This window comes from Phocoena sinus, chromosome 2, assembly GCF_008692025.1.
Source record: "Phocoena sinus isolate mPhoSin1 chromosome 2, mPhoSin1.pri, whole genome shotgun sequence".
Taxonomy (NCBI): Eukaryota; Metazoa; Chordata; class Mammalia; order Artiodactyla; family Phocoenidae; genus Phocoena; species Phocoena sinus.
This window is the reverse complement of record NC_045764.1, coordinates 103,120,500-103,142,391: the sequence shown is the minus strand read 5'-3', so window position 1 is coordinate 103,142,391 and position 21,892 is coordinate 103,120,500. Positions and strand designations below refer to the sequence as shown.

At 48.0% G+C, this 21,892-nt stretch overlaps 1 protein-coding gene across 10 annotated transcripts; it reads left to right on the top strand.

Moving 5' to 3' along the window:
* The first annotated feature begins 58 nt into the window (after nucleotides 1-58).
* PPP1R3E (protein phosphatase 1 regulatory subunit 3E) lies at nucleotides 59-21,850 on the top strand. Of its 10 annotated transcripts, none has more exons than XM_032623166.1 (7): nucleotides 59-205; nucleotides 372-466; nucleotides 756-889; nucleotides 3,249-4,372; nucleotides 4,682-6,958; nucleotides 7,840-8,005; nucleotides 9,043-9,395. In XM_032623166.1, the coding sequence occupies exons 4-5, from the start codon at nucleotides 3,956-3,958 to the stop codon at nucleotides 5,105-5,107; spliced, it is 843 nt and encodes a 280-aa protein (XP_032479057.1). In that variant the 5' UTR covers nucleotides 59-205; nucleotides 372-466; nucleotides 756-889; nucleotides 3,249-3,955; the 3' UTR covers nucleotides 5,108-6,958; nucleotides 7,840-8,005; nucleotides 9,043-9,395. The 10 variants fall into 10 exon arrangements, with proteins under 10 accessions (XP_032479057.1, XP_032479058.1, XP_032479059.1 ...); XM_032623167.1 differs by having other exon boundaries at nucleotides 9,020-9,395; XM_032623168.1 differs by having other exon boundaries at nucleotides 4,685-6,958; nucleotides 7,840-9,395.
* The last annotated feature ends 42 nt before the right edge of the window (nucleotides 21,851-21,892 follow it).

Sequence of the window (21,892 nt, the reverse complement as noted above, 5' to 3'; positions counted from 1 at the left end):
CAGAGATGCGTCCAGAGAGAGGGGCGGGGCTGGGACGCAGGCTTGGGAAGGGCCACAACTCAGGAAGAGAGAGGGCCGCTGGAGGCCAGGAAGAGCAGGGCTAGGAGGACATGGAGAGCCGGACGGGGCTCCTGACCCTGGAGGCTACTCAGAGAAGCCGGCTGAGGCTCAGGAAACCTCAGAGCAAATTCAGCATTTCCAGAAGGTCTCTGATGTTCCATGCACTTGTTGAACTTTTCCAGCCCTGGAATGGGTGCCCAGAAAAGAGGAGCAGTTCCCATTCCGGTGGGAACTGCCTGCCAGGTGCCTCATCCTGTGGGACTAGCAGACGTGACACAGACACCAAACACTTCACTTCTTCTTTTCTCCAGGACCTTTAGCCCAGTGGTCTCTACGTGAGCTGGGGCTTTAGCCAAGCATCAGGGAGTCAGGGAGTCAGGACTTGGATCGCAAGCAGTTTCTGCAGGTAACTTTATCTTCTTTTTTTTTTTTTTTTTTGTAATTAGATTGGTTTCTTTTTTAGTTCTTTCTAGCCAACACGTGAACTTATTCTCATTATGAAAAAGTCAAATAATATGGAAGTGTAGAGAAAGAAAATACAAGTCATCAATCCCCCTCCCTCTGCTCTTCCCCCAATTCCACCTCCCTTCCTGGAGGTTGCCAATGTCAAGGTTGATGTTTATCCTTTCAGATTACATATATATATGCAAATACATGAATGTCTATCATTTATACAAGGCAGTATGTTTACACAGCGTGTGAAGCCATCTGACTACAGCTGATCCACACGAGGGCACCCTCAGGCATTCTGATTGGGGCCCACCAGCTCTTGCAGCTGGCACTACCTTCAGCTCCATTTGGAGGGCTCTCCAACCAAAGGCCGAAAGAGGTAACCCAATTTTCCTTCCCTGCTGGTTCCCTTTTCTTCTACCTCCAGTCCAAGCCTTGGTATTCCCATCTGCCTCTTTGGTAACTAGAGAAGAAAGGTCTTTTCTGTAAAGATGGTGATGACTAACACATTTTGAAGACTTATTAGGTACTAAGTGCTTTCTTTACACACTTGATATTTTATCTTCACGCTAATCCTTATGTTGTGTTATCCTCATTCTATGGATGAGGAAAGTGAGGCTTGGAGAGGTTATATAATTTGCCCAAAGCCACATACTGAGAAGATGGGCCTCAACCTAATTCTGATTTGAAAGTTTGTCCTAACTTTAGCACTGTATTGTTTCAAGGTCCCTCTTTGCTTCAGGTAATCAATGCTGTTATCATGCCATTTACAAGGCCAAACTGAATCCACATCATTTGCAAACCCAAACTCAGTTCTCCCCGATATTCTGAACATACCACCGATTCTACTCCTTTATGACTGTATCCTTTCAACCATCCTCATTTCTTCTTTGTCCTTGGGCTGATCATTCCAGCTGCCACCAGCAAGATTGCCTTCTTCTTTTTTTTTAATGTAATTTTATTTATTTATTTATTTTATTTTATTTTTTTGGCTGCGTCGGGCCTTAGTTGAGGCACACAGGATCTTTCCTTGTGCTGTGGGCTCTTCATTGCGGTGCACGGGCTTCTCTCTAGTTGTGGCGTGCGGGTTTTCTCTCTCTAGTTGTGGCGTGCGGGTTTTTTCTCTCTCTAGTTGTGCCGTGCGGCCTCCGGGGCATGTGGGCACGTGGGCTCTGTAGTTTGCGGCACGCGGGCTCTTTCACTGAGGTGCGTGAGCTCAGTAGTTGTGGTGCGCAGGCTCAGTTGCCCCGCAGCAGGTAGGATCTTAGTTCCTCAACCAGGGATCGAACCCACGTCCCCTGCATTGGATGGCGGATTCTTTAGCACTGGACCACCAGGGAAGTCCCAAGTTTGCCTTCTTTCTTATAAAATAATCTAGCCTAGTCCTTCATTTGCCGTCCTGATTTCTTCTAAGAATTTACTTGAAATAAAAACACTTTTGTCACAGGATCCGAATAGATTTCTGTCTGCCCACCCATTTATTTATAAGCTTGGTGAGAGCAGGCACTGAATTTTATTCACTTTTATGTCCTCATAGCCTAATAGACCCTCAGTAAATGTTGACCGAAGAAATCACTCGATGCCTCTGGCCAGTTATTGAGTAGGCGCAGTCAGATGTTTGAAGATCACTGCAGTGGCTGTTTAAGAAACAAAGACTGCTGGACCAACACAAATTACACCAGGTCCAAAGCTGTGTACCTCAAGGATCTTCTCAGGCCAACACTACAGAGCCAAGGAATGGCAGCTCAAACTGTAGACAAGGCAACAGAGCTTTTCCCAGAAAACCTCGAGCCATTTAGGCTGACGTGGAACCTTACCTATTCTGTCAATAACATATTTTAGCAGAGCAAGGAAGACAGTTTTTAACTGCTTGACTGTAACACAAATTACTGTAGCATTATTTTATACCCTAAAATATGAAAAGAATGTGTCCATGGATTATATACGTATGTGTAAAATAAGAAAATAAAACTCAATATCACTTTAAAAAGGAGTCCTGGCTAAACAGCATTGCTATGGTTAGTACTGGAATTAAAATGCAAGCAGGAATAAATTGTATAATAATAAGATAGCATATGTCTCACTATTTATTTCCAACTTAGTCACTTGTGATTTTATGGTTAAACACTCCTGTTCCTTTAAATTTAGAGATTCCATTTCCACTCTAAGATTCCCCGTTTCAATGCTTTGAGAATGTTAACTATTACCATGAAATGTTTTAATCCACTTATAACTAAGTGGATGGATGAAAGAGTAGACTCTAGAGTGGGACTGCTGACTTCTAATTCCAGCTATCCAAATATTAATTTATGTGACCCTGGGCAAGAGTCCTATCCTGTCTCTCTCCCTCAATCTTCTCATCCATAAAATAGGCATAATACTCCCGAGTCCTATGATGACTGTATTATATGAGTTAGTATTTGTAAAACAACTGTACTTAGCACACTCTAAGTGCTACACAAGATCAGGAGGAAGTTAGAAAAAAACTAAACTTCACATTTTTTTCCCCACTAATATAGAAAAAAATGAAGGAGTAAAAAGCAGCTCTGTGCCCTTCTTGGAGCTCCCACTGGAACTAGAACCCCACAGCCCCAGCTCCAAGAGATATATGTGATGATTCATTCAATAATTTGAGGGCCTACTATGTGCTGAAACTGACCATGGATCAGACACAGCCTCTGCCGTCAAAGAGCGTACAGTCAGGTTAGAGATCAGAACTCTAATCCACTTTTTTACAGATGAGAAAACTGAGGTCCAGAGAAGTTGTGCCTTCCTCAGGTCACGCAGCTAAATAGCACCAGAGGTGAGACCAGAAACTTTGTCTTTCCACAACTCTCAGCTCAGAACTCTTTCAAATGGGCCACCCACCCTTTTGAGTACCACATCTCAGCTTCTGTTTGAGACTCTAACTAGCTTTCGTGACCTTCCCATGTTTTCGCCCATCATCCTCCCAAACCTGGAGCCTAGGGTTTGGGAAAGAAGACGTTGAGCCCTGAAGAGAAAGTTACAGGCTGGGCCTTTTGAAACTCCCCCGAAAAGGAAAGGAAAGGTTACTCTCTACTCCCTGCGTTAACTCTTCCCGAGCCGAAAGGCTGAGGCCGTTAAAAAAAAAAAAAAGAAAAAAGGCAGAGTGGTCTCACTCAGGACCTGTAGGCTGGAGTGCCCACCTCCTGCTGGATGGGGAGCCACCTGTCAGAGGGCTGTGGGCGACGGCCGCGGGACCGGAGGGTGAGCGCCGCTGAGCGCAGGCTCAGAGCAGAGAGACGCAGGAGGTGATGGTCAAATACTGGGAGCTGAGGTGGAGGATTCTGGAGGTGACAGCAAGGAGAGTACGCAACTGCGAAGGGTGCCTGAAGCTTCTGCGCCAACACCAGGCGGGTGGGAGACAGGCAAGGAAGGCAGCGCGGAGGCGCTGCGGGAGGGCTCCGCCGGGGCGGGGGGTGCCATGTCTCGCGAGCGGTCCCCCCGCACCGACATTCCCCGCAACCTGAGCTTCATCGCCGCGCTGACAGAGCGCGCCTACTACCGCAGCCAGCGGCCCAGCCTCGAGGAGGAGCCGGAGGAGGTGCCAGGCGAAGGCGGGACGCGCCTCGGGGCCCGATCCCGAGCTCCTGCTCCGAGTCGGGAGCGCAGGGCTCGCTCTGCGCCCGCCGGAGGCAGCGGTACCCGGGTGCCCCACAGCCGCAGCCCCGACACCCGTAAGAGAGTGCGTTTCGCCGACGCGCTTGGGCTGGAGCTGGCCGCGGTGCGCCGCTTCCGCCCGGGAGAGCTGCCCCGGGTACCCCGCCACGTGCAGGTCCAGCTGCAGAGGGACGCCCTTCGCCACTTCGCGCCGTGCCAGTCCCGCGCCCGAGGTCTCCAGGTAGGCGGCAGAGGTACGCCCCTTCCCCGTGACCTCCCCAACTTGGCCTCGGCGGGTTTATGGGAGTGGATTTATCTAGGAGCACCCATCTCCACCCCGAACCCTGGGCTTGCCCTCACTCATCCCTTTTGGTGTCCCCATTGGCAAGTGGCTCTAGGCCACTCTCCCAGCTGGGCTCCCCTCTGCCCGGACGCCGGGGTCGGCCTCCGATTGGTCCCGTGCCTCGCCCAGACCCCGCCCCCTCTCTCTCCCCTCCCCTCCCTTCTCCTGGGCTCCCTCCTCCCCTTTCCTCTTTTCCCCCTTTCCCAGCAGGAGGCGCGCGCTGCCCTGGAGCCGGCCAGCGAGCCTGGCTTCGCGGCCCGCTTGCGGGCGCAGCGAATCTGCCTGGAACGCGCCGAGGCGGGCCCGCTGGGCGTGGCCGGGAGCGCGCGCGTGCTGGACCTGGCCTACGAGAAGCGCGTGAGCGTGCGCTGGAGCGCCGACGGCTGGCGGACCCAACGCGAGGAGCCCGCCGCCTACGCCGGTCCGGCCCCGCCCCCGCCGCGCGCCGACCGCTTCGCCTTCCGCCTGCCGGCGCCACCCATAGGTGGCGCCCTGCTTTTCGCCTTGCGCTACCGCGTTAGCGGCCACGAGTTCTGGGACAACAACGGCGGCCGTGACTATGCTCTACGTGGGCCCGAGCACCCGGGCAGTGGTGGAGCCCCGGAGCTACAGGGCTGGATCCACTTTATCTGAGACGCCTGCGGCCGACGGCGGAAAAAAATCAAAGGCACCGGGGGGCTGGGGGATCCCGAAGATTTGGTGGGGAGGAATGGGAGAAACCGAGATTGGCGGGGAGCTGCCCTAGAGAGTGAAGCCCGGGAGGGCGAGGAGGATGGGGGAAACCAAAGGGGTGTGGGGTGTGGGTAGAATCAACGAAAGTTGGGGAGGTTGGGGTGGATGTGAGTGGAGAAACCCAAGTCATAGAAGGAGGGAGACGGAAAGGGTGCTGGAAGTTTAGAAAAGAAGCAAAAGGACGATAGTGACGTTCTCTTCCGTGAGTGGGCATTGGGAGAAAGTGAGTAGGTCCGTCCGGCCTAGGCAGTCAAAGGTTGAGGGTAACTCTTTGGGACCGAGGACATATTTTGTGTGAACTAGGAGCCCACCACAGTTGAAATCATTTAGATTGCTGGCTTATTCTCTCTTCTTACTGGCCTTAGCCACCGCAGGTTCCCCAGTCCTGCCCATCGTAGCTTTAACTCACCCATAATTGCCTTGCTTAAGTCCCAGGAACTTGGCCATTGCTCCCCAGCCCCTGACATTATGACAGGATTCGCTTGTCACCCCAGCCCCTAGCTTCAGTCTTCACTGACTGGCTGGGGAGTGATGGCAGGTAGCATCAGAGCTTCTTCCTCCAGCCTCCAGGCAGCCCTGGGGATGAAAATGAAAGTAAAACCAACTCCGGGCTTGTCCTTGTAGCCAAATAATGCGGTGCCTAAGGTGTTGGTGCACTCAGGGGCTTCCAGAAAAATGCCAGCCTTACCTTTCTGGGTGCCTTCTAATGACCTCTAAGCACTTTATGGACTGTATTTGTCAAGAGACAGGTGAATCACGGGATTCCTTCTGCCACAAAAGAAAAGGAAGTCACTGACTAGCTGGATAACTTTGGGCAAGTTGCTTCACCTCTCTGGGCCAGAGTTTCCTCCTTGAGAAACTGCATTTGGATTAGGTGATCTCTTAGGCCCCTTCTTGCTCTGACATTTTATGATCTGTGAGGGGCAGGGTGTGGATTAGAAGCCACATTCTCCAGCCTACGTTTGGAGTGCTTACAGTTCAGAACACACAGCACCCCAAGCGTGTGGTTGGGCCTGAGAATGGCTCTCCAGTCTTTGACACATGTTCCAGAGCCCAGAAAGCATCCAGTCTGCAGCAACCCGCCTGCAGCCTCAGGGTATTCCAGGGCCTCTTTCAAACCACAGCTCATCCTCTGCCCCTTGCTTTTGCTCTTGACCCAACAGACTTCCAGCCTGGGTGCTGTGAGACAGCTTTGGGGAGGTGCCTCTCTAGGGGAAAATGATGCTTGGGAGCCCCCAAAATGAAACAACGTTGGGGACTTTCTTGAGTATAAAGGATTATAGGTATAAGAAACTGAAAACATTTCAAACCAAGAATCAGAGCACCTTGAAAATTAAATGGTACCAGAAGATGGCAGTCTGCTCCATACCTTGAGCAAGTGAAATGGGAAAGCTGGACTCTTCTCCCCATTCACATTTATGCCTTATGTCTCTCCTGGTTAACCTCAGCTGGTTGTTTGTTTTTCCTCTCCTCTCACCCTATGTCTAAGCTCTTTGCTTTTCTCTTTCCTTGTCCCCTTCTCATCACTTTCATTTTTCTTTTAGCATATACGGTATTTACCTTCACTTTCTCTATTTCCATCTGCCTCCCTCTTCATCCTTGTTGAAGATGAAGGAGTGGAGAACCTACTTCCTTTTCTCCAAGACCATGGTTGATCCACCTTCCTCCCTCAGGCTCCTTCTTGACAGTCTTCTAGAAGGGAGAAGAGGGAAAAGCAGTTCCTGATGCTGCAGATGAACAAGGAGCTCCCAGGTAACCAGCTCCCCACACCCGTTTCTATCTGTTACTGATTTCTCAAAATTTTCTGGATTCCCCTTTTATCTCTTAGTGAGCGAGGGTACACGCACACGTGCCCATACATGCGTTCAGAATAGAGTATGGGGCTTATTACCATGCCCCTCCTCTCCAAATCTTTAATCCTTTGAAGAAAAATGGCTGAAAGAGAGAAACCCTGGGTCATTCCTCAGACAAATGCCCATTTAAGCATCATCTTCACCTGGTGGAAAAAACAAAGAATTTCATGCATCTTGTGGATCACCCTCAGGTCAAAGTTCCAGCAGAGTGACGAGAGAAAGTGTACTGAAAGCCACCAGCAATACACTTTTTAGTCACCAATGAAGAGCCCAAGGGAGGATAATGGAGCGGGAGAGTGGGTCAAGGCTCAGTGTGTGATCATCTCTTGCGTAATGTGTATGCATTACTGTTATGTGTATCAGCAGTCGCAAGAGCTCACATTGACTTACGTAGCCGCTAAAATCTGGTGTCTTGCATGCTTTATAATCCGCAAAACGACCCTATGAGTTGAGTAATGTTATTCCTGTTTTAGAGAGAAAGCAATTCAGAAAAGCTCGGTAATTTGTGCAAGGTCACACAGCTAGTAAATGGCCGAGCTAGGACTGTGAACCCAGGAAATCTCCAGAGCCTCAGTGCATAACCATGATGTCATAATATTATCCTTTAAAAACAAAATTAAAACCTTGCCATTAAAAAAAAAAACCTTGGCACATACCATCTCTTATTAGGAAAAGACCATAGTTTCTAATTGTGCTCTGCCTTCCCATCCTCCCAGCCTCCCCAACTGGCTTGGAGAAGGCAAAGCACCAAGGGTCCCAAGCTTCATCTGCTATTTCCAGGAGCTTGCTGCTGCCTCCTGTGCCAGTGTCCCGGCTCTGCAGGATCAGCAAGGAACCACTGCGCCTGCGCCTGCGCCTGCTGGAGAACTTGGGAACCCATTTGAACTCCAGCCTTGCCATACATTGGGATTCTCTCCTGGCCCTAGCCAGTCCTCCACACTTGTTGGTATGCTGTGCCCCTTCCTACTACCCCAGCTAGCCCTGAGCAGGCCGATTCCCTAAAGTTTCCACTAGAAGGGTCCCTGACTAGGACAATTGCTGGATGGTCTGTGCTTGGGCCCTCTCTGGGAACCTGAGTATTACTAAGCAGATAAATGCAAATGGTTGGGCGCAGGGAACCAAGAAGAGTTCATTGTTCCTGAGCTTTTTCTCTAAGAAGTACCCTGGCTCACCCATGCCCCTATTCTCAGCTTTACAGAGCCAAGACATGAGTCTTCTGGTTCTTCCCATACAGAGCTGCCCCAGGGCCTGGGGGTAAGCTGCTAGTCTAATCTGACATGGGAAACACTAGGAATTTGGCAGAAACTTCAGAGATTTGTCATGTGTTAGGCGTTGTGGTGGGGACTTTCCTCTAAAGCCTGATGACTATACGAATGGGGGCAATTTAGGGTATAACCTGTTAGCCATGGACTGGGAAGGGCCATAAGAGAAACCATTGCCATGGTCAGGGGCTCAGGTCCTTGAAGCAACACAGCAGGAACACTCTTGCCCTTTCCTCTCATCCAGACCTCAGATGTCTTCCTAAGTATTCTTCCTGTTCCTTTGTTTTCTTTTATGAATACATTATTTCTTTTATGAATATATCATTTCTCTTCACAATAAGCCCTAACTCAACTTGCCAATCTAATCCCACATTCCCTTGCTTCTAACTCCTGTGTTTCTCTGGAGCCCCTCTGGATCCTTGCAATGCACAGGTCATAGAATCCAGAGACCTGAAAAGGCTTGTCTTTAGAGATCACTGTGTCCAGACTCCTCTAGAGATGAGGACACAGGTCCAGAGATGAGAAGGGACCCCAGCAGGGTCAGAGAATTTGTTAGTGCAACTCCAGATGGGACTTAAACCCAGGCCTCCTGACCACCTCCCATTCCCAGGCTATGAAACAGGCCTCTCTCCACAGGGTCAGACCCACGATTTTTCATGGCAAGGGACACGTCAGAAATTTTCATTTTCTGCTTCTAGTTTCCATTCCCTTCCCCGTCCAGGCAGAAAGAGAAACAAAAGGGACTGGTATGTCCCCAGCCTTGGCACTTCTTTCAGTGATATCGCTGAAGAACAGTGAAGTTGCTAAAACAAACAACAACAACAAAACAAAAACTGAATAATCTACCCATTGAATAGCTAACCTGGAGAGGAAATGAAAGTTTGCTATTTGAATCCCCCTCAAACCACCGTTCTCATCAGACCCTTCCCGAGCCTCCCCACCCTCTTCACAGTGCAGCTCTGTACACTGGGCCCCAGACCCACTCGTATTGTGCCTCACTTCAGCCTCCTCATGCAACTGCTCTCCCTTCTGGATAAAAGACCTCGTATTTGAAATAAAGTTGAAATATGAAAAGAAAGTATAAGCTACTGAGAAGTATTGTTTGTTTGGGGCTGAGGGTGGCAAGAGACCCAGAGGCACCCTGCATTTCTTGGCCATCTCATCTCTTGCAAGTCCTGTTCACTGTCTGCTGGAGTCCTCTGGCTATGCAAAAGTTGGATGGGAAGGAGATGTGGAGGAGTTGGGCGGCCCTGGTATGAGACACCCCTGTAGTATCACGGCACCCTTTTGGGTAGTGGTAGGGAAAGTTACCAGGCCCAGCTCATAGCTCCCTTGCACCCAGCACCAGCTGCTGTTGCAGTTAAAGCGAATAGCTCAGGTGAAGGCCCCATGTTTCCCCTTGGTGGGATGCTTTTCTTAAGGAGGCCATTTAAATTACATTCTGCTCCTTAGGCACTGGAAGGAAAAGCAAAGCCCCTTTTGTCTATCAAGGGCAATCCTAAAACAAAGGACAAGAAATATGGTGGAGAGGAAGAGCGAGGACCTCTCTGTCTATTTGAAAAAGATCAAGTTCTAACATAGTATTGACTCCCACATCACCTGAATGATGAAGGAGTCCAATTATCCACCAAGTAATGAGACTGTTCCTTATAGGGAAGCCCTAGCCCGAGAATAATCAGATGCCTCATCATTACATCATAATGGCCAAGTTGTGATGTCACTGCAGAGCACCCACTCTTTAGTACACGCGTTGTAATTGAAACCGGATATGCTGAAGGGTAGAGTCAGCATGAGGAGCAGATCCCCAAGAAGAGGTAAGTGGGGGCTTTCCATGGGTTCCCTCCATGGCTTATCACCTAGGGTCTCTCTGTGGCCCTAATGTCTTTCCAGACTTCTCATATCTTAGTTTGGTGGTAGGTTTGTCTGAAATCTCTCTTCTGCAAACTCCATTGCAGCTTTTGCTATCCCAAATCCTCAATACTTGCAGTTGTGACGACTGGTCAGCCCTCACGTCTGTTTTTTAGGACAGAGCGCAGAACACTGGAGCAGGGTTTCCCTAACTGGGGCAGAAACTCACCATATCTGTTTCGTTAGTCCCAGGGATAGATCCAAGTTTTTGGTTGTCTGAAGCATACAACTTTTGGGGCCTTTTTCAAGTAAAATAAATATTTCAGAATGAGAAAAGATATTTTAAAAATTATAACTTTAAAAAAGCCGACAAATATCACAATATCACAAAATCAAGAAAAATAACATTTTTAAAATTACCTATGTGGCAAACCTAAATATTTTTCCCCACAATTTTGTTTTTGGCTGCATGCTCTTTGATAGTCTTTTTATATGATGATTATAGATAATTTTTCTGTAAAGAAATAATTCCATCTCCATGATCACTTTAAAAAAATTCTTGATAATTAAAAAAAATTTCACCTTCACACCTTGTAAGTAATAGTGTCACATAATTTGGGGGGACTTTTGTCAAACTTGGAAAAACACTACCAAATGTCTTTAGTATATGTGGTGTAAGATTTTGGAGCATTTTCAAATTTGCAATAATGAATAACATAAACTCTGAATTTTTGACATTGGGAGTATTCCTGGAAGCTGTATGTATTAAGTTTGTTAGAGCTGCCATAACAAAATACTTAGACTGGGTGGCTTAAACAGTGGAAATTCTCTCACGGTTTTGAGGCTAGAAACCTGAGATCCAGGTGTTGGCAGGGTTGATTTCACTCTGAGGTTCCTCTCTCTTGGCTTGTGGATAGCCATCTTCTCCCTATATCTTCACATGGTCCTACCTGCATGTCTGCATCCAAATTTCCTCTTATTATAAGGACAGCAGTTATACTGAATTAGGACTCACCCTAAAGACCTCATTATAATTTAATTACCTCTGCATAGACCTTATCTCTAAATATGATTACATTCTGAGGTACTGGGAGTTAGGACTTTAACATATGAATTTTAGCAGGACACAGTTCAGCCCATAACACTGTAATTACTATTTATTCACAGAAGTAACTGCAAATCACAGATGTGTAACTCCTACACCCAAACTAAATGTATTCCCAGCTCAACTTCGTTAGTCAATCCCCAAATGCCCGTGGCCTCTTCATTGCCACTGGACAAAAGGAGAAGTGTGATGGAGGAGGAGTCAGAAAGGAAAGAGACACCAGTCTTGACCAACTGCAGTTTCAATTTTTTTTCAAATTCTACAAAAACTTATGATCATATTAACACATTGCTGGGACTCCTCCCATGCTTTGGAAGAGTTCTGTGCAAGAGAGGGCCCTTCCTCCAACTTCCTTAGCTATTAGGTCATTGTGTGTCTGGTCAGTCCTGCTATATTTCTGAGCCATGCAAAGGGAGAGGGAGTTTTCACCAAAGATTAAGGATGATGTGGTAAATCCACATTCTTCAGCACTAGTCCCTGGAAGAACTGGGATGATTACTGTCTTGCTGAAGGTGGGACCCTCCCTTCTCTGATAATGTCAAGTCTGGACCTCTTCCTCTCTTCCACTCCCCCACCCCAGTCCACTCTATCTTCTAAAGTGTTAGGGTAATAGCTGATTCATTTTGCTGTACAGCAGGAACTAACACAGCATTGTAAAGCAACTATACTCCAATAAAAATTAATAAAACACAAAAAATAAAGTGTTAGGGTGAAACCCACATAAAGGAGGGAGGCTTCAGTCTGTTCTCCAGAACTGGGGCAGAGGAGTTTCTTCTTTCCTTGGATTCTTCCTCCCTTAAATCTGTCTTTGATTTTTCTCCCTACACCTGAATTGGGAGTGAGTATCCTTCTGAGACAAGAAATGTGACTGAGTTGTCTACCTTTCATAATTCCCAGCCCATGATCTGTGATGCCCAGAGTGACTGGCTGAACTCTCCAGGGGCAGCCACTAAATTTTCACAGTTCCTGCCTGGCTTTCCAGCCAAATAAGCGTTGAGTTCTTCTGGGTCAATCCAGTTTCATTGTTTGGATTATAAAACAATAAGCTCTCCATCGACAACTGAGGGCTGCCTGCTGCCTACAGTGTTTCACTTTTCCCTTCCTTCGTTACATACAAACCATTGGTGTATTGTAATAAGTCATGATTTAGGAGAAGTTCTGTATGTACCACCAGCCCTGGCTTAAACCCTCAGGGATCAAAAGTTTCTAATTCTAAAGCTGAGAATATTCTTTCTGTTGCTTACTCCTATCATGTTTTTGCAGGATACTAGTTTGAAGGGCATGGCTCTTAGGAGTTGAGATTGTTACTAAATGTATTGAGGGAGAGAGGGGAGGAAGGGGCAAATGCAGGGCCAGCAACAGAAAATGGGGCTTCAAGCTGAATTAGAGATATATTTCTCATGCTTGGCAACCTTGAAAGAGCTCTTGACCTTAGACTGGAGCAATGAAGAATCAGAAGTAGCGATTATGGTGGTTGACTTTTAGGGGGTACAGGGGGAGTGGCGAGATCTGTGGAATACAGGGCAAAGTCTGAAATTGTTTTATAAGTTATTGTCGGTATATAAGCTATTGTGACCTAAATAACACAAGAGGAGACTAGCATGAGAACAGAAGACTCACTTCAGAAAGTATCGTTCCCAAGTTTTAGTCAGAAGACTGAGAATCCTAACTATACAAACTTTTGGCCCAGAATTTCGGTGTGGAATACTGTTTCGGTGGAAAGACCATTTTATCGCACCCCCTTTCTTTACAACAAAAACCAAGGTCCCCAAATATGAGGCACATTTCCAGGTCCTCTTTACTAGGGCGGAGGGGGTGGGTAAGTCCGAACGAGGTGACCTCCTCTAGCACTTCGTCTTTGAGAACACCTGTCTGGTGACAGCTGGACCCGGGAAGTGGCTGAAGGTGCCGGGCTGCTAGGATCCTCGTCTTTAAGGGTGTCCAAGACATTTGATCCATCTCGAGAACAAGTTCCCGGTTGCTCTAGGCGCTTCGTTTACAGTGACGCTGACAGCGGCTGGGCCCTCGTCTGGGAACGCGCGTCTCCTGTGTGAGACTGGCAAAGGGATACTGAAAAAGTCTTCCTTCCGAAGGAAACAAATGGGGAGTAGTTGTAGGCGGTCTGGACAGTTCAGCAAACTGCTGTGAATTTCTTGGGGAATTCCAGGAGGAACATTGCCCAGTGGACCCCGAAGATCCGGCGCCCACAAGGCGAGGGTTGGGAGGGGGTACCATTCACTGCATCCTAGCCCGGGGGGACATCTTCTCTGCCCCACGCAGCCAATAGCCACCCCGGCTGAGGCCCACGGAGCCAATAGCCGACTTCAACCGAGGCCCACGCAGCCAATGGCCGGGCCAGCCTGTTCCGCCGGGGCCCGCCCACCTGCGTTCACCAATCGGGACTCGGACCACCTTGGCACCGCCCCTGGAGCCCGCCCCACCCATCCGCCCCGCCTCCAACTCGCTGAAGCAGGGCTGGGCTAGACGGGCGCGCTTTCGGGGGCGGGGGGGGGGGGGCAGTCCCGGTCCCAGCCCTCCGCGCGGGTGGGCTCGGAGCAGGCCGCACCGGGCAGCAACCCCACTCTCACCCCGGAGGCCCCCTGCCCTTTCTCCCCCTTTCCCCCCGGCCCATGGTGCGAGGCTGGGAGCCGCCGCCCGGGCCGGACTGCGGTGAGTGATCCCCAGCCCCTTCGACTTCCCCTCCCAGACCCTGTACGATCTCCGACCCCCGGAGCCCCATCCCCGCGCTGGGGGGAGGAGAATTCTAGGTTCGAAGTCGCCTGGTTCTCTCTCCTTTCTCCTCTGGACTTTTCGGTTCCCTGTTGTAACTGGGGGAGGGTGAGTGGGTGTGTAGGGAGGAGGGGAAGGCTGGGTAGGGACGCCCTTGGCGAGGGGAGGGTTTGAGATTCTCCTGCTTCCTGGGGCTCATCGCCCCAAGTGCAGGAACTTTTTGTTCTCTGACCCAGTTTGGAGCCTTCTAGACTGCCTGTGAAATGGAGGATAGGAGAAACGTTTCCTTCCCAGGCCTCCCCTCCTCCCCTCCATGACTACCTCCTAGCGACCTCAACACATGTACAGAAACCTGGCCTTATTCCTGGGGAGCAGTTGCCTTTGGGAATGAAAGGTTTAAGAGAAATTGCCCCCTCTGACCCCTACCCAGACATACTCAGAAAACCAACTAGGAAAGTGAGAACCTGAGTCCTCAGAGGTTCCTGGTGTTGCGTCCTAATCTGAGACTTCTAAACTGAAAGAAGACTCAAGCTGAGACCTATTTGGTAATGAGGGCCCAGATGTGATATTTTATCATATGAACCCCCTTCTCACCATACATTTGAAGCGCTTTTTATGATTAGGATAAGTAGGTGGCAGTAATTGAAAAAAAAAAAAAACAACGAAAAAACAAAAAAGCCAGTTAAAGTTGGGAATTTTTTAAATGATGCATACATATCTTAAGAACTGTCATTAAAAGTACGTTCATTTCACCAATCTCTTCGGTTAGTGTCCAGGCGTTTTCTTTATGTAAGTATGCTGATTGGCAGTCCCAATTGTCTTTCTAGGATAAACTACATAAGTGAATCTCAAATCTGGCTGCACCCTGAGAACTTTTTAAAAACTACTTATGCCTGAGCCCCAGTCTCAGGCTAATTAAGTCAGAATGAGGAGGTTGATGCCCTGGTTTAAGTTTCCCAGGTAATTCTAATGTGCAGCCTGAGCCTGGAGCCACTGCCTCTCATCATCTGTGATTTCCACGTTTGGTTTCTTTAAAGTGGAGTGAGCATTTAAACACTTTTGAAGCAATCTGAGTGCAGAATACTTCTGAGTTTTTAAAATCCCCAGCCCCTCCAGTCTTTTACAGTTTTCTTGCCTACTCCCAACTCAAAAAAAATTTTTAATATACACTCCTTTGTATTATATCTTTCCAAAGCATTTGACTTTGTTTTCATAGAAACAGTTTTTTTCTTTTGGCCGCTCTGTGCGGCTTGTGAGATCTTACTTCCCCAACTAGGGATTGAACCCGGGCCCTCAGCAGTGAAAGCACGGAGTCCTAACTACTGGACTGCCAGGGAATTCCCAGAAACAATTCTTAATGCACTCATTTTCCATAGATTTATGTGATGTTTAATTATTATATACAGAAAAACAATGAGCCTAAGCAGGTTTGGAATTACACACAACTGGCCTAAGCACATAGGGCAGCTGAAGGAAGCAGCTGACTTTGCCATACTAGAGTAGCCTACCAGTCTCCAGTTTCCAGTGCACTATGGGTATTGATAATGTAATCCAGTAGGGGTCAGTTAAGCCAGGCTTTTGGCCCAGTTGAACACCCCTCACTTCCACTCTCTTCAACTAATATCACCAATGCCTAGTCGCTTCTAGACTAATTCAGATTCTCTTGAGTCTTCCAACCATTCTTTCCATTCATTCATAAACTGTTTCTCTTTAAGCATTACCACCATTGCTTTTATTAAGTTGGGAGGATAAGGCAAAGTTTATTAACCAGGACTTCTGGGCAATCAGCAAACCCCCGGAGATTATACTTTATGTAATGTGTAAGTGTGAATGTTTATGGGGCGGTGGGGGCAGTAAGTCATAACTTTCTGAGAGTTTATAACTTCTGATTTTCAAAGAGGTTCATGATCCAAAAAGTTGAGAAGCACATGAATTGAATATCACTAAAAGTCCTTTAAGGCCCTTGAAAACTATCACCAAAACACATTTCATTCAGAAACATACCTCAGTTCTCTGAATAAAGATTTAGGGAATTTAGCAGGCTCATATCTGGTCTCGCACTTGAACTGTTTCCTGCTTTTAACCATAAGCCTAGGCTCGAGGGTTTTTTGGCACCGTGCAGCATGCGGGATTAGTTCCCCCACCAGGGATCAAACCCGTGCCCCTTGCAGTCCTGCAGTGGAAGTGCGGAATCGTAACCACTGGATCACCAGGGAATTCCCAGCCTAGGTTCAAGTTCTGAAGACCTCTTTTTCCTAGGATTGTGTGAACACCTACACTGGAAGTTTAAGGCAGCCCATTCTTTTCTGCCTTTTGTCCAGGGGTATGGAAAGCCCAAAGGGAAATAAGGGTGTTACCCTGACTGTATTTTTTATTAGTGATTTTAAGTAGCAGTGGGGCATATCTGGCATGGATACAAGTTTAGTAATAATTCAGAATTGATAATACCACTACCACCACCTCTGCCCAGAGGAGTCCTTATTTCTCCAGCTTTCCTTCCCTTTTTCTCCCATCTCCAAATGAGGTACAAGGACATAAGACACTATAGTGTCTTCACTGTGGTTTTGATTACTGTAGGGTCTACCCTCTTTGTTATAGTTCTCATGAGCCACTCCCTGGATAGTTTTCTCCTATATCAAAGCCAGATTCGTCCAGGGAGGTACCAGCTCTACATCTGTGCCCTGATCTAAGCCACCATTCTGTATCAGGAAGTCTTCCACAACTTGTGTTTTGTGTCACTGGGAAACTGTAGATACATACAGTACACCAGATATGACCTTTCCATTACTGTATGTTATACTGAAATATCAGGCTGATATGGGAATCTGACGATAGCAAACCACATGAATGAAAGTAAAATGCTTCCTGGTGGGCTTATAGCTGTGCCTGCCTTATTTCCTGTCTGGCAGTCTTCATCCTCACACTGGACTGCTTTATTCCTTATGCTACCTTTTCCTCGTATCTGAACTGTTACTGTGTCCTTAAAAAACAGGACACAGATAAGGTTAAGTGGATGTCAAGTGCTGGAACATCAAGTATTCTCCAGCTTAGATTTGGTGGTGTTCCTGGTGGGCCACAATTTCCAAATGGTAGTTTAGTGCCTAGCTGTGCAAGCACTTCATCACAGCCCCTCAGCTGTGTCTGGGATGGACCTGAAGGGTAAAGGTAGAGCTACCACACTGGCAATTCACCTAGTAATCAAAAAGAACTTATATCCAAATTATGGATTCAATTCTAAAGCAGTGATTTTGCTACTTTTTAAAAGTTGCAAAATCCTTTCTGGAATTATATCCAACTCCCCAAATATAAAAAGTACAAAATCAAGACACCCTGGTTTCCTCCACTGCTCATTAGGATTAAGACTGCAATAACAGACTGAAACAGTCATTTTAAAGGATTCAGTCTTTGCCTCACTTCCCCTGTTGTCTAAGAGGAGCATTACCTTATATCAGAATCAGCCCGTGAGGCTGAAGCAATGATAAAAGCTCTAATTTATTGAGCCTTTACTTTGGTCTAGGCATGACGTCAGTTGCATTTTTTTTTTTTTTTTTTTTTGCGGTACGCGGGCCTCTCACTGTTGTGGCCTCTCCCGTTGCGGAGGCCCAGCGGCCATGGCTCACGGGCCCAGCCGGTCCACGGCACGTGGGATCCTCCCGGACCGGGGCACAAACCCGCGTCCCCTGCATCGGCAGGCGGACTCTCAACCACTGCGCCACCAGGGAAGCCCATCAGTTGCATTTTTTGATTTAGTCATAAACTTGCAAGGTAGACGCTGTTATGACCTCCTTTTATTCTGATGGGAAAATAAAGCTTAGCGAGCACTCTAGGGAGTGGAGAAGCTGCGATTCACCTCAAATCTGCCTCACCCCAGACCTCCACCTCTAACAGCTCTAGGCCCCGCCTACACATGACATCTAGCACACAGTAGGTGCTCTGTAAAAATATATGTAACTTGACATACATTCAACATTGTCTCCATTTTCTACACATGAGGAAACTGAGGCTCCTATAAGTTCAGTAGATTTTGCCCAAGATCACATGGCTGGTGGCAGAATTGGGATTCAAACTGCAGGCTGGCCTTAATCATATTTTAACCCACTATGCCATGCTGCCTTCATTTACCCTCTTAAGGTTCTCTTCAAGCTGTACTGCATCTAGGGTCTGCATGGCCTTCAGTTTGTTAAGATTTGCTTGTTAAAAGGGAACGGTGACACCCATTAGAATGCTTCCAAAGTTTTCTGCTCATCGTATAAAATCCCCGATATTACACTGCACTATGTGTAACTTTCTGGACTTGAGATTTTTTCTCAATTCATCATGTAGCATTTATATCGAAATCCTGTCCTATCCATAACATATCAGAAGTAATATTTATAAACTCAGATGGGATTCCTCTAAGAGTAAAGGATGACAGATGTTTTAAAGTCTCTAATGCCCACACAGGGAGCCGAGTTAAAATTTGGTCAACGGGGAACTCCCTGGCGGTCCAGTGGTTAGGACTCTGTGCTTCCACTGCAGGAGGCATGGGTTCCTCCCTGGTTGGGGAACTAAGATCCCAAAAGCCCCAGGCATGGCCAAAAAAAAAAAAGATTGGTCAACAGAATTATTCTGGGAAATAGCTTGAGCAGGTTTCCAAGAATGAAGCGTAGTCAGAGGCTTTCCCTGCCGTCCCCACAGCCACGATGACCCTGGGAGCCCTGGTGCTGCTGGGTAGCTTGCAGGACCCGGTTACAGTTTATAATGAGCGAGCCCACCTGGTTCTGAGAAGAAAGCTGGACTGAAAAGATAAGAGCTGAGGGCCTCCCGTCTTGTGCGGAGGGGCTGCTAAGGTCTGAGGGAGCTCTCTAGGCTCCCTGGAGAGAGACTCAGCAGTTGGAAGAGACAAAGGCTGGGGGGAGGGGAATAACCTTTGTTCTGAGGATGACAGGGGTAGGAAACGTTCCCCTCCCTCTACCCTAACCAGACCAAAACCGAGGGGGAGCGAGCCCCATTTATCCCAGATAGCTGACCTATCTTATCCTACTGAGAGTTAGAAAAAAAAACCCATCAATCCCCTCCCCCTAACACTCGCCCACCAAGAAGGGAAAGAAAAGGGGGCTGGGCAGAGGGACTGTGCTATTCTACCTTCACACATTGTATTCTTAACCTTTCCATATTCTAGAGATAATCTAGAGATAACTCTAGAGATAATCTGTTAGGAGCTAAAGTGTTCTGGGATTACACCTCTTCTTGTTTTCTTGGTGAGTCTTAGTTTTGTCATTCTTGTTCCATTAACTTAGAGGGTGAAGTGAATTTGAATGGGAAAGATAAAGGCTATAAGGATGTTTTCCTTTTTAACCTCGGAAGTCAGATTTCGTTTTTTGGTGACAACACTCACTAGTCTTGTGACTTGGGATAATTTAACCTCTATGGACTTTGGTTTTTTCATACTTACAAGGGAATTATAGCAGGCTCTGATGATTCACAAGGTTATGAAAATTAAATAAGAAATTGTTATGCACTTTAAAAGCAATCCAGCACAGTACACGTATAAGTTGATTGTTTTGGAGTCCAACGTTTTGTTTGGTAGAAATTGAACAATGGGTTGAAAGAGGAGCCCCAGTGATCGAGCTGTTTCTCTTCTTATTACAGCTATCTCTGAAGGGCACAAAGCAGAAAGCACCATGCCTCCTAATAAAGAGGCCAGCGGTCTTAATAGCTCCCCTGCGGGGCTCATCTGTCTCCCTCCAATCTCTGAGGAGCTACAACTTGTGTGGACCCAAGCAGCCCAGACTAGTGAGCTGGATGGCAATGAACACTTGCTACAAACCTTCAGCTACTTTCCGTATCCCAGTTTAGCAGACATTGCCCTTCTCTGCCTACGCTATGGGCTGCAGATGGAGAAAGTCAAGACTTGGTTCATGGCCCAGCGCCTCCGCTGTGGCATTAGCTGGTCATCCGAAGAAATTGAAGAGACTCGAGCCCGAGTAGTCTACCATCGGGACCAACTCCATTTCAAATCCCTTCTCTCTTTTACTCATCATGCAGGGCGGCCCCCAGAGGAGGTGCCTCCTTCTCCAGTGCCACCTCCAGAACAAGTTGGTCTTGGAATAGTTCCCCTGACTTTTAGCGAGCCCACCCAGATGAAAGGATTGAAGGTAGAGCCCTCAGAGCCCTCAGAGCCACTGAGTCACCAGAAAGCAAAGGAGCCCGTGATGGCACCTGGCAGTGGGGCATTCCCCCACCAATCACAATTTTGGCAGGATCTTCAAAGCAGTGGCCTCTCTAAGGAGCAGGCAGGCAAGGGTCCCGACCAGTCACACGGCCTAGGTACTGCTTCCTGGAACCACTCCACAGCTGTCCACCAGCCCCGTGCTCGGGATAAGCCCCCACCCGTCTCATTACTTGCCAGTAGTTGTAAGAAGGAGTCAGCATCTAATGTGACTCCTCCTTCCTCTACCTCTTCTTCCTCTTTCCAGGTACTGGCTAATGGAGCTACTGCCACCTCTAAACCCCTCCAGCCACTGGGCTGTATCCCACAGCCGCTGTCACCCAATGAACAGGCACTACGCCCACAGTTGGAGCCAGCCTGGCCCCAGGGGCTAAGGCATAACTCAGCACCTGGTAGGGTTGGCCCTGCAGAGTACCTTTCCCCAGATATGCAACGCCAGCGAAAGACCAAGCGCAAAACCAAAGAGCAGCTGGCTATCCTCAAATCGTTTTTTTTACAGTGCCAGTGGGCACGGCGTGAGGATTACCATAAATTAGAGCAGATCACTGGCTTACCTCGGCCTGAGATTATTCAGTGGTTTGGTGACACACGCTATGCCTTGAAGCATGGGCAACTAAAATGGTTTCGGGACAACGCAGTACCTGGTGCCCCCAGTTTCCAGGATCCAGCAATTCCCACACCACCACCTTCAACCCGCTCCTTGAATGAATGGGCTGAGACACCACCTCTGCCGATCCCCCCACCCCCACCAGATATACGACCCTTGGAAAGGTACTGGGCAACCCACCAACAGCTACGGGAAAGTGATATCCCTCAACTGAGTCAGGCATCAAGGCTTAGCACCCAGCAGGTACTGGACTGGTTTGACTCTCGATTACCTGAGCCAGCTGAAGTGGTGGTTTGTCTAGATGAAGAGCAGGAAGAGGAGGAGGAAGAACTGCCAGAAGATGATGAGGATGAAGAGGAGGAGGAGGAAGACGACGACGACGACGATGATGATGATGTGATCATCCAGGACTGAGGGGGCACTGGGGGAGGGGAGGTCTGTTACTAAAAGACGAACCAACTTAGTAACTGTTTAAACAAAGAAACCACATTTTTTAACTTACCTTGTGGCAAAGAACTGAAAAGCTTTGTGTTTTTGAGGGTGGGGGACAGCGGGATGTAGTAAGGGTGGACCAGGGAGGATGATCATGGAGGACAAAGCAAGGTGGGGATTGGATGGGCAGAAATCCAGGCCTCCAGCCTCAATGAGAAGAGTGCTATGGGTCTGGTCCAAACTATGGGGCCGGGAAAAGGCTCTTGCTCTCCTCGTATCGGCTGTTCTTTCCCCTTAGTGTACTACGGCCTACATCTATGGAGGACTAGAAAGGAGGTGTAAAGATTCCAGTACATCCCCCAGTCCCACCCCACCATTTTCCTTGGAATATAAGGCTGCCTTGCACCCCTTCTTTTCTCTCTGAGCACAAGTCCACACACAATGCAGCCAAGAATATCAGTATGTCCCAGTCAATCACAAATATTTCCTCTTCCTTATACCAGCTTGACTTTATATGTTTTCCTGCTGCTTTATTGAGTCACACAGGGAGCAGAATGTTTTCGTTTCTAATACTGGACCACTATGCCTTGTACCTTTTTATCTTTCCCAAACCCCCATTCTGTTCACTATTTGTCTCA

Excerpts from the sequence above, each read along its gene's own strand:
- PPP1R3E (XM_032623160.1), top strand. The coding sequence starts at position 10,090 with ATGCTGAAGGGTAGAGTCAGCATGAGGAGCAGATCCCCAAGAAGAG. Across the intron at positions 10,136-19,635 it reads GAGCAGATCCCCAAGAAGAG|CTATCTCTGAAGGGCACAAA; the intron begins GTAAGTGGGGGC and ends TTCTTATTACAG.